This window comes from Pyricularia oryzae, chromosome 5, assembly GCF_000002495.2.
Source record: "Pyricularia oryzae 70-15 chromosome 5, whole genome shotgun sequence".
In the NCBI taxonomy this organism is placed as follows: Eukaryota; Fungi; Ascomycota; class Sordariomycetes; order Magnaporthales; family Pyriculariaceae; genus Pyricularia; species Pyricularia oryzae.
The window spans coordinates 4,311,437-4,327,923 of NC_017852.1; the positions used below are offsets into that span (position 1 = coordinate 4,311,437).

The window sequence follows — 16,487 nt, forward strand, 5'->3', positions numbered from 1 at the left end:
GGTGGAAAATCTGGGGTACGGGACCTGTTTTGCTTTTTTGCTCAAACAAATAAGAAGCATCTTGCAGCCCGCCACATCTGCATTTTTCCAACCTTGGATCTTCTCTTTCTCTCTCTACTTGTTCTCACAAGACATTTTCGTGGCAAATATTTCCCCCCATAGAAATTTGCCCAAAATGAGCGAGAAAGCCAACCTCAGCGCCCAGTCGGGCACTGGCCCCGACATTGAGGCTGTCAACAAAACCACGTCCCCGCCCGGCTACGAAGATGTCACCCTTGAGAAGGGCACCGATGCCTACAACCGCGCCGGCGCCATCGAGGCCGAGCAGCAGGAGCTGTCCATGACGGTCATCGAGACGGTCAAGGCCTATCCCGCTGCCACTTTCTGGGCCTTTATCATGTCTTGCACCATTGTAAGTTTGACAGAAAAAAGAAAAAAAAGAAAAAAGAAAAAAAAATCCGGAACTAGAACTAGACTAATCAATGACCCACTTATTCACCCACAGATCATGGAAGCCTACTGCGTCTTTTTGATGGGCAACTTTGTCGCCATCGACCGATTCAAGAATCGCTTTGGTGAATTCAGCGAACGCGAGAACGGCTTCATCATCACCACCCCATGGCAATCCGGTCTGCAGATGACTGGCCCGGTCGGAGCCTTTATCGGTGTCATGATCGCCGGTCCCATTACGAGCAAGATCGGCTACCGATGGGCCACAATTGGTGGTCTCATGGCCCTCAACGGCTTCATCTTTGTCTTTTTCTTCGCCGACTCCTTGGCCGTCATGCTGGTATCTCAGCTTCTCGAGGGTATCCCTTGGGGAATTTTCATTGCCAACGCACCGGCTTACTGTAAGCTCGACTCAATCCCCAACCCCGACCGCCAATACCTTGCTTACTTGCCTTGTATGCATGGCACAACTTGGCCAATAATAAATGAATTTGCTAACTTGGCACCACAGGCAGTGAAATCGTCCCCATGCGCCTGAGGGCCCCTTGCACCCAGATGTTGCAAATGTTCTGGGCTATTGGAGCCATCATCGTCCAAGCCGTCACCTACCAATACAACGAAGTCGATGCCGACATTGCATACAAGTATGTCTTAATGTTTATGTCTTTTTTTTCCTTACTCGACTAGCCCCTTCAGCTCCCAACGCGTCTCACGTGTCATGTGTGCTGTGCTGACAGTCAGCCCCCTCTCGCTCATCCAGGATCCCCATCGCACTCCAATGGATGTTCCCCACACCTCTTGCCCTCCTCGTCTGGTGGGGCCCCGAGTCCCCCTGGTGGCTCACCCGCAAGGGAAGACTCGAGGAGGCTGAAAAGGCCGTCAAGCGCCTGGGTCGTGCATCGTCCACCGACAACCCGGCCGCCACCGTGGCCATGATGAAGCGTACCATTGATCTGGAAAAGACCACCACGGAGCCCAGCTTGATGGAGCTGTTCAAGGGTACCGACCGCTACCGAACCCTGATTGTGTGCGCCGTCTACGCTGCTCAGAACCTGACGGGCAACCTGATTGCCAACCAAGCCGTCTTTTTCTTCCGACGTGAGTATATGCCCTTGACACTTGACTTGTGCAAAACTTCACCATGAGTCTTACATTTGACGCGACCGCAAGCTAACAAATAAATGAAAAATACAGAGGCTGGTATCAGCTCCAACCTTGCCTTTGGTCTTGGTCTTGTCGTCTCTGGCGCCCAGACCATCATGGTCATGGCATCTTGGGTCCTCACAACATATCTCGGCCGACGAACCATTTACCTCTGGGGTTCAGCCATCAACATGATCTTCCTCATCGCCGTCGGTATTGCAGGATCTTTCGGCAAGTCGGACGCATCATCCCTGGCGACCGCCTCGCTTGGTCTGATCGTCTCGGTGCTGTTCTGCTTGGGTCCCGCCCCGGCCTCGTGGGTCATCATCGGAGAGACGTCTTCCATCCGCCTCAGGCCGCTCACCACCGGCGTCGGTCGTGCCTCTTACTACATTGTCAACATCCCCTGCATCTACCTGTCCTCCTGGATGCTCAACACCGAGGGTGCCGACCTGGCCGGCAGGACCGGTTACGTCTGGGCCGCCACGGCTTTTGTCTGTCTGGCGGCGGCGTACGTCTGGCTGCCCGAGATGAAGCACCGCTCCTACAGAGAGATCGACATTCTCTTCAACCGTCACGTCCCCGCCCGCAAGTGGAAGAACACCACCATCGACATCCACGACGACGAGTAGACGAGGTGCAAAACAAGTGCCGGCAGAGGGATGTGAGACTTTTTCGTTTGTCATGTGGGGTCGGACCAGATCTGGCCAGCGTTGTTATCGAGATCTTTAGCCTTGCTAGTTACAAAAAAATACCATGGCAATAGCTTCAAGTCGCAATCAGATAGTCAATTGTCTACTGGGTTGGACAACCTATCGGATGGGTCGGAGCTGTGCTTTGCGAGCCAATAATAAGTAAATCAACCATTAATATCCACGCCCTCGACCTGCATGAGTCCCCTGTTGTACTGCATATGACGCGCCGCTATTACTGGTGGGAAGATCGGCTCAACTGCTCAACTCTATCGAACAAGCAACTGCTGGCTTGCCCATACTTGCTGGGGTCGAATTGCCATTAAGCGCCCACCTCAACCAATTAGGATAAACAACCCTGAAAACATGGGATGGCGTGCCGCTTTTGCGATTATACGGAGTAAATAAAGCCTCGAGGGTGTACGCCACTCACCGACTCCGCAGGGAAAGTCCATAGTCATGGCCAGTATTAACTTTTCGCACTCAACAGCCTCATGCGGGTAGACCACTACAGGGCCTGGTGGCCTCTACCTACTTACTCATACGCTGCTAATTGTATAAATCACCGAATCAAAGTCAAGTATAGCGTTGAACCAAAAAAAAGAAAAGAAAAGAAAAGAAAAGAAAAAAACACAACTCACATCTCTTGCCGTAAATAATTATATGTCCAGTCCTACAGTGGGTTTGCAAAAGTGACGAGCTCTTATGCGTTTTCCCATACTAAATTCAAAAAGAACTTACCATTTTTAAACTACCACAAAACCACGAATTAAAATCCAATCAATTTTATATCGTTGGAATACTTAAATAACTGTTTGGAATTTCTAAATATCTTTTTTGAAATTTTGCTATTGGTTAACAATTGCAACAGTTATAAAAAGTTTAATATAATATAAAATGCTAGTATTTTTGAGGATAAAATAATTACCGCATATTAATGTATAAATGCGCTATAATTTAGTGGATTGGTCCATTAAAATTAGCATACAAGCGCTATAACCAAAATATTCATTTTTTTGCTCAAATTTATATTTGTTATAACTTTGTTTTAAACCAGCTATTAAAAATTGGGAAAATAATTTGCAGAATTTTATTTCACTTTTTGATTGACGTTTGAATTTTCTATTTTTGCTCGATTTAGTATGGGAAAATTAAAAAGCTCGTCACTTTTGCTTACCCACTTGTAGCACCCTCCCTGTATAGTCATAGGACAGCTATATGTATTCGCAAAAAGCCACCAAAATACTTTCAGTATCAACAAAAGATTCAGATCCGAGTCGCGGGCTAGGCGGTGATCCCCGGATTTTCATTCACACGGAAGGCAGTGACTGCCGGATCCATGGCGCACCAGTTGCAGACGTCAAGTCTGGTCAATATAAAGGGGGGGACCTCGAGCATCCTGAAAGTGTAATCTATATTCAGAGTTTCAGATCATGCCAACGCTCTAATTTCTCACCGACAAGACGGCAAGCCATTTGTTTAATTCCACGGTCCACAGACCTGACCAGGTGCCACGATCTTTTTTTGTGATTTTTCTTTAATTTAACTTGCTTTTCAACATTATTATCCATCTGTTGGAATGGAAAGGATTGTGTGGGTGAGAGGAAGCATGGATCTCTGTTCCGCTAACTCGCTAGGTGGCGCTCAAACGCGCCTAAATATGTAGGCAGCGGTGCAGTTTGACACGTGGGACGAACGCCCGTGCATAGGCCCGTGCACAGATTGCGTTCAATTTATCAAATGCAATCGATGACTCACGTGCGGTGCCCCACAGGACCTGCACGTGACTCATCCAGTCCTCGACCACGAGTATAAAAGAAAAAAGACGATTAGAAGCTCGAATATAGACATTATAGCCGTTAGACAAGAATATACTACATTTTACCCATAACAACGTTTTGTTGATCGATCGATCTACGAAAGGCCTATCAACACCTTGAAAATGGTTTCAACCAAAGCCTTCTTTACTGGGTTGACTGCCGCTGCGCTATATGCACAAACCGAGGCTGGCAAAGGCCCACCTCGACCCCCAGATTGTTTGCTTGATATTAGGCTCACACGTCCCACCCCACGCGGAGAGCCGGGATGGGAGCAACTTGTCAAGGCAAATATCGAATATCACACTGGAAAAGATGCAACTGGGTATGGTTATATTGAAGGGTATGAGTGGAAAGTGACAGCCGATTCGAATTGCAAGCTTCTGGAGACTTTTTGCAATCATCCTCATCAGCCTGTCAAGTTCTTCTCGTATCGTCGAAAGGATGTTACATCAATTCCTGCGACGGTTTCTACGAGATCGAAAATGGCGTGGAAGCATCTTAAACAGCAGGTAAAAGACTATGATACGAAAATTCCTTGGTATTAACGTGGTTCATCAGGACCCCGGACATATCAGGACCCCGGACACTTTTCCTGCACAATACTACTTCCAATTTCAATTGCAACGCCAGCGTTGTTCAATTTACCTCAATGCAATCGGATATATGTACATCAGACATTTCTGCATCCTCCTGACAGGTGCGTGCATTATGTCCAGGTTTACCGCAGTTGCCGCAACGTCGTTTAGTCGCCGGCTGCGCACTACTCCCCTCCCCATTTTCATCTTTCTTTTCGTATATTAGACCATCGGCACCATTTGATTGAAGCAAATTCTGACCCTCTTGTATGGTAAATGACCCTCCTTCGCGGATACGTGTTTTTTGAGCCCTGCGCCGCTTGCTAAGCGCTTCGTTGGCCTTCCGAAGGCTGTGGTTCTCCGCTTCCAAAAGTGTGGTTCGATGAGCAATCGACTCCAACCCTTTTGCTAGCTGCTTTACAGCATTAAAAATAGGCGTTGGCGAGCTTCCCTGATGACAGTTGATTCGACTTTTAACAAGGGTAGATTGATTAACGGCTTCTGTCGGGTTGTGCGGTGTTTGAGAGACCCAGGTTTCGGTGCTGGAAAAATCAAGCTCTTTAGGTGACGGCGTCCGTAGCCTAACATCCAGCTTAGATATGACCATTTCCGGGCTATGGGGGATAATTCCCGCCCCTCGAAAACCCCCGGCCATATTTTCTTTTGTCATTGACTTTTTGTAAGCCGCTGCAAAAGCCAAAAAGAAGTCGACTTTGCTGATGTTAGTGATGTGGGCCCGGATAAAGTCGTTAATTTTTTGACCGTACGCCCGCTTAAGGACGTTAAACACTCCGACATCAAGTGGCTGGGTTAAATGAGATGAATGAGCAGGCAGGTAAAGTGGAATAATATTGTGATCTTTGCAATAGCCCTCGAATTCAGGGGATCGATGACTGCCGTGCCCATCGAGCACTAACATCCGATATACGCCTTTTGTCCGCGATTTTGTATGGTTGTCGAAATGCTGAACCCAGTCGAGGCCAGTCTCGTTGTCGGTCCATCCATTAACGGTGGGTTTGAGGCGCCACGTGTCCGGAAGACCGCCTTCTGTATACCAATTGGACAAATGGTAAAAGCCTTTGACGATGATATACGGGGGTATATCGTAACCGTCGCCACTGATGCAACAAATTGCAGTCGCCCATTCTCGATTGCCAGGCTGTACTTTTTTCCTTCTTCCGCGTCTTTCGGACCCAGTTACGACCATTCCAGCGCAAATCTGGCCCATCATAAAGCCGGTTTCGTCGAAGTTGTACATGTCGCAGTCTTGGATGCCATATTTGGCCCTCATATTGGCCACCAATTGAAACCACGCGTTTAACGCGTCAGGATCTTCGCAAAGAGCTCTTTGGAAATCGTAAGCGCGAGAAAAACGCGTTTTTAATTCTGTGCGTCGTTGTACGAAGCGATAAGCCCATTGCTTGCCGACCGGTCGCGCGTCCCGCGCAGCGAGAAGATGATCGGCCATTGCGGCCACATCAGCGATCTGGGCTGGAAACCCTCGGGAATCCAGGTCCAGTATATACTGGACAATTACTTCCTCTTCCCTTTCCGTTAGCTTTTGGTTGCCTGGCCGACGATTGGCCAAAGAAGCGATGCCGTTTATTCTGTCGTGTAGTGTCGATTTTGGGACATTATATATTAATGCAACCTTTCGTATGCTTTTCTTTTTGCTTGATCGGAGCTCATTTAGAGCAAGAATGATTCGCGCTTCGCAATTTGATGATTCCATTACTGTTGGGGGAAAGAACACGTGTGGAAAATAAAGGATGAAACTGGGTTGAAAAATGTCCGGGGTCCTGATATGTCCGGGGTCCTGATGAACCACGTTATAGATAGAATAATAGTCTCACACGGGCGGCTTGCATACATGCGTAGCACCTTAGTCGCCGCGAGGTCTTTTAAAAAATATGTTGTGCAGCATGGCGTTCCGAATCTCTTTTCCGACCCTTGGACTCTGGAGCTGTGTCTAGCCTGGTTGATCAACTCTGCAATCAAACCTTATGTCATGTGTAATCCTGGGTTTAACCAACCGAGTTGGTTTACCACGTGGTTCTGCCAACTCCCATCTGGCCTGGGCCATGTTTACCAGGATAGCACCAACAACAACACTATACCAATATACTTTACCAGGTAGCAAAATTGACCGAGGCTTTATTTATAGCATCGGCGGTGATATCCGTGATCTCATGCAGCGATTCTGGGTAGTCCCTGAGCAACAGTATACAATATGGAACTGAAGGCTATAGAACTTGCAGCATATAAGGTGAAAGGTCGTTCTAGACCATTAGCTTGTCCTGAATCTAGTCAAAAAACATCCACCCCATTTCTAATTATTACTTGAACTGGACCTCGCTTAGACTATTTATTTCTTAGTGCATAAACTACCCCTTAAAAAAACAATTCATAGCGAAGACAAGATGCGATTTTCAATTGCCTGCACCATTGCGGTTTTGCTGCAGACGGCTTTCGCCGCCCCCCTGACGGCAGGCAACGGCCCCTCCGCTGGCACGGTCGAGGATTCTACGAATGCAGTTCCTCACTGCCAGAGCGGCGCGGACTATGACCACCATGGTATTGCGAAGCGCGGGAAAGGTGAATCGAATTTTCCATCTTTGAACCTGGGTTCCTGATCACATTTTGATGAGCAAGGCACCAAGCTGCTAACACGTACTTTTACCTCGACAGGTACTGGCAGAGGTTGCAGTAGGACGATCAAGGGATGGATTGCCTCAGCAAAGTGTACATGCATCGATGTACGAAAAGGAGTGACTAAGGGCGTTAACAACGTAAACGCCGCAGCGGCAAAGACCAATGCTGAGCTGGTCAGACAAGTTAGGAACGGTGGCACCGAGTTGAATGCCTTTGGGCAAAAGGTCACCGCCAAAGTGAAATCGGTCCATCCTTAGACCGGGGGAAATAGTATTAGACAGCAACGTAGTATAACAAGGAGGATAAGGACAAGTCAAAGCCTATACAGGTAGCCACGAGTGTGGCGAGAGTGGTCGGGTTTAGAGAGGCAGACTATGCAGTTTGTTGTCATTTTAAATTAATCTCCTGCCTATCAGCATTCCTTGGAGGCTTGGACAAGAAATAAATCGTGCAACTGCCATAGCCTCTCAAAGCGAATTGACGCGCACTCGAGCGGCCTGGTGTTGCCGTTTGTCTGGCATGCCAAGGAGCGCGTCTACTACATGAGATATTGTAAAAAATCAAGAACCGAGTGCGATTTGAACAGGGTCTACATCTCTCTTTGGTTTTTTTTTAGCTGGGCAAAGCGTCGTCGTAGCTCTACTCACTTTTGACAAACGCTAATCCTCCCAAACAACGCATTCGAACCTTTTTTACCCAAGCCTACAAGTTGTATTGTATCTTGAACACCCAGACGTAGTCATCGGCAGCAACCACCTCGTCCGACAGGGACAGGCCAACCGTTCCATCAGCGTTGAGCGCGGCAGGAACCTCGGTCCCGGCCAGAGCACCCCCCACCACCACCACCTTGTCGCCATCCAGAAACGGGACGCGGTCGGGCACGACCAAGACGGCACCGCCCCCGGCCGGGCGCGCGTTGACGTGAATATAAAAGGCATCGTCGGTGACCGTGTAGCGGAAGGGGTCCCTGCCGGGGCCGTGCTGCCAGAAGCGCGTGTCGAAGACGGCCTCGGCGTGCGAACGTATCCAGCCGCCGGCGTCCCGCAGGCCCCTGCGCATCACCTCGGGGATGGTGCCGTCGGCCCTCGGCCCCACGTCCAGCAGCAGGTTGCCGTTCTTGGACACGATGTCGACCAGCGACTTGACGATGTCGAGGCCCGTGAGGTAGGCCGCGTCGGGCGTCGGGCGGTTGTAGCCGTAGGAGAACGGATCCATCCCGCGGCTCGACTCCCACTTGGGAACGACCAGCCCGTCGTGCGTAAAGTACTCGGGCGTCGCAAAGTCGCCCGGGATGCCGCACCGGTCGTTGAAGGTCACCTGCCTCCCGCGGTCTCGTGCCCAGTTGATCCAGGCCGAGGCGAAAAGGGTCGAGTTGTTGGCGTTTCCGATGTCGCACCACATGAGCTCGGTTTCGTAGCGGTCGTCGTAGGCAATGGTGTTCATCTGTGGCAGCTGGAGGTCGACCACAAAGTCGTCGATGGGCACGTACCCCGTGTATGGCACCACCTCGTTCTTGTAAGGGTTTGTTGGTGGCCCACCAGGGAATCCTCCACCCCACTCTATGCCGTACTGGGCATACTGGGGATGGTACCATTCGGGTAGAGAGAAGTATGTTCCTGAAATAAAGAGCATTTGCCCGTCAGTCAGCTTATAACTGCTGGGTCAATTTGTCAAATAGGCTTTTGGCTGCCGGAAATACAGTTATACAAGACAGACTCACCCCTGCGCATGGTCGGATGGTATTTTTTGGCAGCATCAAAAAGCTCCCTGATAAAGTCACGCTTTGGTCCGAGTTGCACTGAATTGCGTAAACTGGTCGTCGGAGGAGTGTCGAACAGTGCAAAGCCGTCATGGTGTTCTGGCAGGCATGTCTGGTATTAGGTCTAGGTCTAGTACATTGTCGTGGGCAAACTATTCAAAACAAAGTCTAGACTCTAGAGACTGAATTGGACTCACTCGTAACAGGCACAAAGTATCGAGCGCCGGCCTCGGCAAACAAATCAAGCCACTCTTTGGGGTCAAACTTGTCGGCAGTAAAATTGGCGATAAAGTCGTCATACTCGACGTCGGGACCATAGGTTTCAAGATGGTACTGGTAGGTCTGGGATCGGTAGTCGGGTTCGTGCTGGCGTTTCCAGTACCACTCGGCATAATCCTGCCTGCTGCCCGTGTTGCCAAAGGCGGGGACGGAATAGATGCCCCAGTGGATGAAGATGCCGAACTTGGCATTGTTGTACCAGTCGGGCGTCCAGTGCCGCGACAGACTGGTCCGGTCGGCCGCGTAGTCGCCGAAACCACAGACTCCCGAGGCAGTAGTTGAGGTGCTCAAAGACTCGCCCCAGCTCGCCTGGATGGTCACGGAGCACGAGGTTCCACGTGGCGTCGTGGGCTTGTTCTTGACCCCAATCTGAACCACAACCTCCTGTCCCGGCATGATACGTCTGACCAACGCGGGCTGGACCAGCTCCACAGAATCGGACACGGCAGTGATGGTGAGCTTGTCGGCGGCGATGAACGCGTTGACATTGTCCGTATTGCGCAGTACCATCTCGACAACCTGAACGTAGTCGCTGCCCTCGAACCATTTGGAAGTCAAGACCGGCCCCTGGATCGCCAGTGATCTCGGCGCAACGTGTGCCGCTACCAAGGCCTCCGTGCGTCCGAGGACAATTGGATTCGCGCGAGCCACAAGGGCGGGCACAACGGCCCAGGCAAAGAAGAGCCGGCTGCTGTAGGAACGCATGCTGGACTGACGGCTACAGAAGGGGCAGCAGCAGTGAAGAGCAGGCAAGCAGCCCAGCGTGACTCCAGTGGACCGCAAAAGCTGGCTGGGTCCTTGTTGCGGGGGAACTTGTAGCCATCGACTATTCGAAGCGGCACGAGGCAGGATATGTATACCAAATTCATACCGAGGCAAGGCAGGTATGCAGTAGCATCGGCCATTACAGGGCTTAGGTCGGGGAATCACCTGGGCATCGTGGGGTAAGAAGCTAGCTACAGTGGGTGGACATCCACCTGCGTGGTAACCTCCCTATTCGGGCGCTGACAGGGGACGAGGACAAATACCCGTCGGGTTGTTGCTTTTCTGTGCTTACAGTCGGCAATGCAATTTGGAGCAACTATGTAATAATTGTATGCAGAGCTACATAGGGTTACTTTGGTTATACAATTGCTCACTATCATGTGAGGCAGCCCCGGAGATGAGCGCGCATTTTCAGCTCTCATACCGAGTAGCCAAGCCGGCGGCCAATACTTGGAAAGCCACGGCAAAGAGAGAGGAGCCTGAAGCAATAGAGCTAATGGAGGTAAATCAGGTACATAAGGTAGGTACCTAGCTACATCCCCGCTAAGATTGATCCGGTTGCCGTTGCGGCCTCAATAGCCACCTCCACTTCAAGTTTTCTTCGCACAATGCTCTTATCTCGCTGGCCACTGGAGGCAATTTTAGACTTAGGCACCATTTTCTGCAGTAAAGCGTGAGAAGATCATTGTTTTCGTCAGGAACACCGTTGTACTTTTTCATACCGTCGTAACACTGGTCGACACAGAGTTGACGGTATTTTTCCAAGGGTTCAAAGTTATACGCACGGCGCGCAATCTTGGGGCTGGAGAGTTCCGTGTCGGCGACAGCACCGGCAGTGCAAAGGGCGGCGATCAAAAACCCAGAACGCATTTTTCAGCTTGAAGATACTCGAAATGTTGAGTGTTGACACATAAATACTCGGATAAAGAGAGAGTAAAGGACGAAAGGTTGGGTAGTTGTGAGGGCTCCTAGGTGGATTTTCGAGGTATGGACAAAGTAAAAGCAGAAGAAAAGGGAGATGGTCGTAGAGGTTGCAAATCAGACTAGAAATAGACCAAAAACAATCCGTATTTTAAGCACCAAGTCCGAGGATGAATACAGGACCGATTACGAGTCGTATATTATTTTCTGCCCGGCGTTGACCGCATGGTAGTAAAATACAAATATACATATACCTACCTACCATGTACTATATTACTACTCGCATGCACGATTTAAAAAAAGAAAAAGAAAAGCTACTATGTATCTACTATAGTGGTAAGGGTAAACATCCTTACCTCTAGCTCCTTCGTCCCGTAATATGTGCCTTGGCGGCGTTGCCGATTTTGATAACAATTTTGACAAAAAAAGAAAGAAATAGGTACTATGTACTATGGTGGTAAGGGTAAAAATCAATCCCCCTGTACAGTGTCCGACTTTGGTAATAGTTTTGGACAAAATGAGAATCTAGGTATTTAATGGTTCCCGCGAACATGTTACGATCAAGGTATCGGGGTAACCTGTTCTTATGGTAAAATACAGTGGGTTGAAGCAACTGAGCGTCTGATTGGGTAACTGGGGTTCTTAATAACTGGGGGTGAAATTATAATCGTTCTCAAATAAATATTAAGGTTAACTAAAGTTTGATTGCTACTAAATAATCCTAAAATCGAATTTATTTATATAATAATAAACGTACCTTATATAAACTATATTCCAAAAATAATCCTCCTTAATTTGTTACAAATTACAAAAATTATTTCGCTTAATCTGTTATAATCTTTTAAAAATTATTAAAATTATTTTTTTGGCGGTTACGTGGCGTTACGTAATTTCTTTTTTAAATAATCGATATTTTGTCGGTCGGTAATTTTTTTGGGCGAATATCATTAAAAGGGGCATAACCCCGCCTGGCCTCCCTGGTACCGGCCCAATTATTTGGTTATAATATTAGGTTTCCTTTTCTTTAACCGAATTCTTTTGGCTTTAAATAATTGGTATTCCCCTAATCCCTATTTTCTAATTTTATTTTTTTGGCTAATTTTTCCGCGCTATATTTAACCGTATAACCAAATCGAAATTTGGTTATTCGTCGACAGAACGTCGCCACGTTTTCCTTTTTTCCCTATTATCGACTAATATTATCGAAATGTTTTTTTGCAATCCCTATTGTACCAAAAATATAATATTTTATTAGGTGTTTCCGCAGGATTTTATTCGGTATATGGAATACGTTCGTTCCAACCGTTTTGGGTGCGATATATTAGGTTTATCCGCTGTTTAAATCCGTTATATTGGTCGCCAATATTTAAAATTGGATGCGGAAATTAAAACGTTGGAAAAATAAATTTATACGCAGCAGGCGAAATTATTTCGTTTGCGAAAATAAAAAAAATTGTGGTTTAAAAAAATAATGCGGGTTATATTTCGCGGAATTAACAACTTGGAGGAATTGGATCGCGTGGAACGGGAAAAGGCAAAATAAAAAAAACGGCGGCGATTATTGTCACGGCCAGGCATACATTGGAGAACCTCAGTGTATTAGGCGCTATCGACGAAAATTCTAAACTGAAGAGAAGAGAGAAATTACAATCGTCGACGCGCTCAAGAGACGCGCTTAAATCCGGAGGTAGTGGATCCTTGTCCGATCCCTGGCTCGGTGTGGAGCCGAGTCGTGATTCTGAGGGTAGGTCTAGGGGCCTGATCCTCACGTGATTCTGAGGGTAGGTCTAGGGGCCTGATCCTCACACCCTCTAAAATTTTTACGGTAGAGGTTTTATATACGGCCCGTCTGGCGGGGGCGTAAACCAACGCTGTAGAGTTGGATAAATGGGCTAAAAGCCTTACTGTTTCCGTTCGGGGAGCCAATTTGTTGGATTTTTGGCGTTTTTCCAGCGGTATAATAGCCTGGCATACGGTACCAATAACCCGATAATGGCCTAAATTAGGCCTGTGTGGTAATCCAGGTTGAAATTCGGAATAAAATTCCTCGTAGGGTGTTAACTCCCTGTTAGTTACCGCTGTACGGTTAACTAAATCAACCACGGCTGACAGTAAATAACACCATAAATATAGTGGTAGACCTGCCGCTAAAATGGTAGACCTTAGCCTATCCAAAATAACCCTAACGGACCGTTCCGTTAGCCCGTTTTGGCCATGGTTGTAGGGGTTGGAGGTGCTAAAATTAACACCTTTACTTGCAAACCAATCTTGAAGCTCTGTATTTACCTCGTGCCCCCCATCAAAATGAAATTTAGTGGGGTAGCGCCCGTACGTAGCTTTTAAAACCTTAAAAAAGCCTTTAATAGCCACTAAAACCGTAGGTCCGGCTTTATTCCGTAGTGAGATCGACCACCGAAAACGTGATTTTCGATCCACTAATAACAAAAATACGGGTTTTTTATTGTGAGGGTTAGGTTTAAGGGTTACTGTATCACCCTCTATGGAATCGAGGATATTAGGGGGTGTAGGGAGTGCCCCTTTATTTGTACGCCTAACAGAGGTGGCTTTAATGCAAGTAATGCAGGTAATAGCCCTAATTTTGTCGAAATTAGGTAGACCGTCTGCGTTTTTAGCGGTCTTTTTAAGCAATAACAACCCTATATGCCCTAAGCGCCTGTGCCATAACAGGGCTTTTTGGGCCTGGATTTCGTCACAATCGCCTGTAATTCCGTCTCCTTCAGCTGTTACCCAACCATCGGTAGTTCGATTTAGGCTTAAAGGGAGGTAATTTACAGGGGCCTGCACTAATTCCGGTACTAAAGGAGGTTCTAACAACGGATTTCTTGTGTGGGAAACCCCCTCTTTTTCGGTATTAGCCCCTTTTGTATTAGGCTGCTTAAAAGGGTCATCTAGCGGCTTACCGGGCCTACGGGGCCCAATCTCACGTGGATTTTCAGGGGTTTTTGCACTAAATTTCTGCATTACAGGTAAATCTACGGTTATATCCTTATTTTGTTTGGGATTTAACACTTCCGTTACCGTATTTTCTCCCGGTTCCGAATCGGTGTAGATTTTATAGTCGTCTTGGTCTTCAGGGACTATATTATTTAGTTTTACCTCCAACGGGGCTGCGTAGCCCTTTGTAACCCCCTGTAAGGTTAGGCTAGAGGCGGTGCTATATTCACCAATTACACAGGCGTAATTCGAAACCGTAGATGTAGTATTTCGAATAAGGATATCGCACCCTTTTACCTCCAAACAGAACGAATTTTTGGCGGTATTTAGGCGTCCCCACGCCTTGCGATCCCGATCGTACAGGGTATTTTTTAATAATACGCCCCCTGTATTGTAGTGTATTAGCCCACTAACGATATTTATTCCAAACGAGGGGATATATAGCACGTTATTTAACGTAACCTCTCTAAATTCGTCAATTTTGGAGCCATACCGGACCTGTATTTTAACAGTTCCAGTGCCAATAGGCCTAACAGGGCCACCTCCGGTACCGATTTCGACTGTTGAGCCGGGGGTATAATCGGTAAAAAATTGCTTATTTGCAAAGATATGGTGCGTGCTACCTGTATCGTACAGGACCGGGTAACCTAGCCGTCGGGGCTTAGGGTCCCTATTTACGCCGCTTCCAGGCTTCGTCTTAGCCTTAGAATTAGTTGCTAATACCTGTGGTTTTAGCGTTTTACCGGTATAATCGGGTTCCGAATCCGATTCCGAACATAATTCTATAACCCCGCTAATAGCGGAATTAACCTCCTGTTGCAGTGCCCGGTACGGTAAATTACCGCCCGAATCGCCTGCCTGTTCCAGGGCGTTATACGCTGCGCAAACGCTAACGTCACCTGGAATCGAGCCCGTAAATAACTCGAAATCCATTGAAATCATGGAAGTTCCAGCGTTCGATTCGCTGGAATTGGAGGATTTATTATCTTTTGCAATAGCCGAATCCGAATTAGGGGTTGATTTGCCCTTTTTTCGTGATTTGGAGGTGCCGTCCTGCCCATTATTTTCCTTTTTAGCGTCCTTTTTAGCGCCTTTTTTCCCTGATTTTCGACCTTCAGCCCTGTAATTAGTGGCTTTGGCAGTTGTAGAGCCTGAAATCGAATTTTCGGATATAAGGTCCGCCATAAGGTATTGCAAATTTAATCGATCCGAATTTTGGCCTATAGCCTGCAGGGCCCGTTGGGTACTGCGTTGGCGTTCGGTCCAGGTAGGGAACGTCCCCTCCAGGGCCCGTAGGTATTGATTTCGTACATCGATAGGGCTAATTTGCACGTTGGCATTCGCTAATCTAGCTACCAGGGAATTAAAACGGCTGTTAAATTCTGGTATTGACCCTCTAAATTTCGAAAAATTTAGGGCGTGAAATTCCCGATATAGCGAGTCTCTGCTAATCTCGGGTGCAACGGAATAGCTATCTTCCAGGGTCTTATAGGCCGTTACAGGGCTGGAATGCCATGCAATGGATTCTAAAGGTTCCTTGGTTAGGCTGTCTTTAATAAGCAATAATAGGACTGATTGCTCATGTTCCGGTAGGCTATAGCCAATTTCAGGGTTGGAAATAAATTCCGCAGCTTTTATAGCCCTGAATTGTACTATAAGTGCCTGTTTCCACAGGTCGTAATTGCTAGCCCCTACTAATTTGCAATTTTCGGGGAAGGAAAATACCCGTTTTGATAGTTCTTTACCTATCCCGTCACCTAGAATTAGGTTACCGGGTGGATTAGGTGGTGCGGTAGCGGTATTAGCGCTAAAAATCTGTGGGTTGGCCTCCAGATTACCGCTATTGGGGGTATTAATACCCGCAATACCACTAAAACTAGTGGGTTCACCATTTTTCAGCGTCAACAGAGATGTTAACTGTTGAATTGTGCGCTGAAGTTGATCCAATTGCGTAGTTAACGCTTTTAATTGCAGGTCTTGCGCCTGTAATTTAGCGGTTAGAACTTCATTCGGGCTGGATTCAGGGCCCCTATCCGGTGGAATTGGGCCTGGGAGGCCCGACATAGGGCTGTCTTCCATTGTAGGGTGGCCTGAATTATAGTTAAAAACTAACCTAGTCGCCTAAGGGTAAATACCCCAATCTAGGATTTTCTATAGCCGTTTGCCTTCTAACGGTTACAGGCCTATACTTGCCAAATATAGGGCTTATTGCTATTTTCAATGATCGAATCCACTGAAAATACAGGGTTGGAATCCCTAAATCCACAATTAATGGGTGCCCTGGTATTATTTGTACCGATCCAGGTGCCCTAGCGGTCGAAAGTTCAATTCGCTAGGTGGGTGCAGGGTAACCTGCAGGGTAATTTGCAGCGTTCGGTTAGTGGATCACTGGGCTATTAGCGGGCGAATACAGGGGTTTTGGCCCTGACTCGTTAGCGCAAACCCTAATTAACGCACTAAAAATTTGAACCAATCG

General features: G+C 47.7%; 4 protein-coding genes across 4 annotated transcripts; 2 read left to right on the forward strand and 2 right to left on the reverse strand.

Moving 5' to 3' along the window:
- Nucleotides 1-12: 12 nt before the first annotated feature.
- Nucleotides 13-2,317, forward strand: MGG_00045 (maltose permease MAL61). Its single transcript, XM_003719051.1, has 5 exons — nucleotides 13-412; nucleotides 506-851; nucleotides 962-1,094; nucleotides 1,211-1,548; nucleotides 1,645-2,317. The coding sequence occupies exons 1-5, from the start codon at nucleotides 176-178 to the stop codon at nucleotides 2,223-2,225; spliced, it is 1,635 nt and encodes a 544-aa protein (XP_003719099.1). The 5' UTR covers nucleotides 13-175; the 3' UTR covers nucleotides 2,226-2,317.
- A 4,783-nt stretch (nucleotides 2,318-7,100) lies between these two features.
- Nucleotides 7,101-7,589, forward strand: MGG_00043 (uncharacterized protein; the record flags this gene model as incomplete). The annotated part of the gene is made up of 2 exons (XM_003719052.1): nucleotides 7,101-7,275; nucleotides 7,369-7,589. The coding sequence occupies 2 exons, from the start codon at nucleotides 7,101-7,103 to the stop codon at nucleotides 7,587-7,589; spliced, it is 396 nt and encodes a 131-aa protein (XP_003719100.1).
- A 445-nt stretch (nucleotides 7,590-8,034) lies between these two features.
- On the reverse strand, nucleotides 8,035-10,075 carry MGG_00042 (uncharacterized protein; the record flags this gene model as incomplete). The annotated part of the gene is made up of 3 exons (XM_003719053.1): nucleotides 8,035-8,948; nucleotides 9,053-9,190; nucleotides 9,289-10,075. 3 exons carry the CDS (start codon nucleotides 10,073-10,075, stop codon nucleotides 8,035-8,037), a joined length of 1,839 nt encoding a protein of 612 aa, XP_003719101.1.
- Nucleotides 10,076-10,546: 471 nt separating this feature from the next.
- On the reverse strand, nucleotides 10,547-11,005 carry MGG_17544 (uncharacterized protein; the record flags this gene model as incomplete). Its single annotated transcript, XM_003719054.1, has 2 exons — nucleotides 10,547-10,614; nucleotides 10,921-11,005. The coding sequence occupies 2 exons, from the start codon at nucleotides 11,003-11,005 to the stop codon at nucleotides 10,547-10,549; spliced, it is 153 nt and encodes a 50-aa protein (XP_003719102.1).
- Nucleotides 11,006-16,487: the final 5,482 nt, after the last annotated feature.

Coding starts and splice junctions, on each gene's coding strand:
- MGG_00045 (XM_003719051.1), top strand. CDS start 176: ATGAGCGAGAAAGCCAACCTCAGCGCCCAGTCGGGCACTGGCCCCGAC. Junction 413..505: donor TTATCATGTCTTGCACCATT/GTAAGTTTGACA, acceptor ATTCACCCACAG/ATCATGGAAGCCTACTGCGT. Junction 852..961: donor TGCCAACGCACCGGCTTACT/GTAAGCTCGACT, acceptor TTGGCACCACAG/GCAGTGAAATCGTCCCCATG.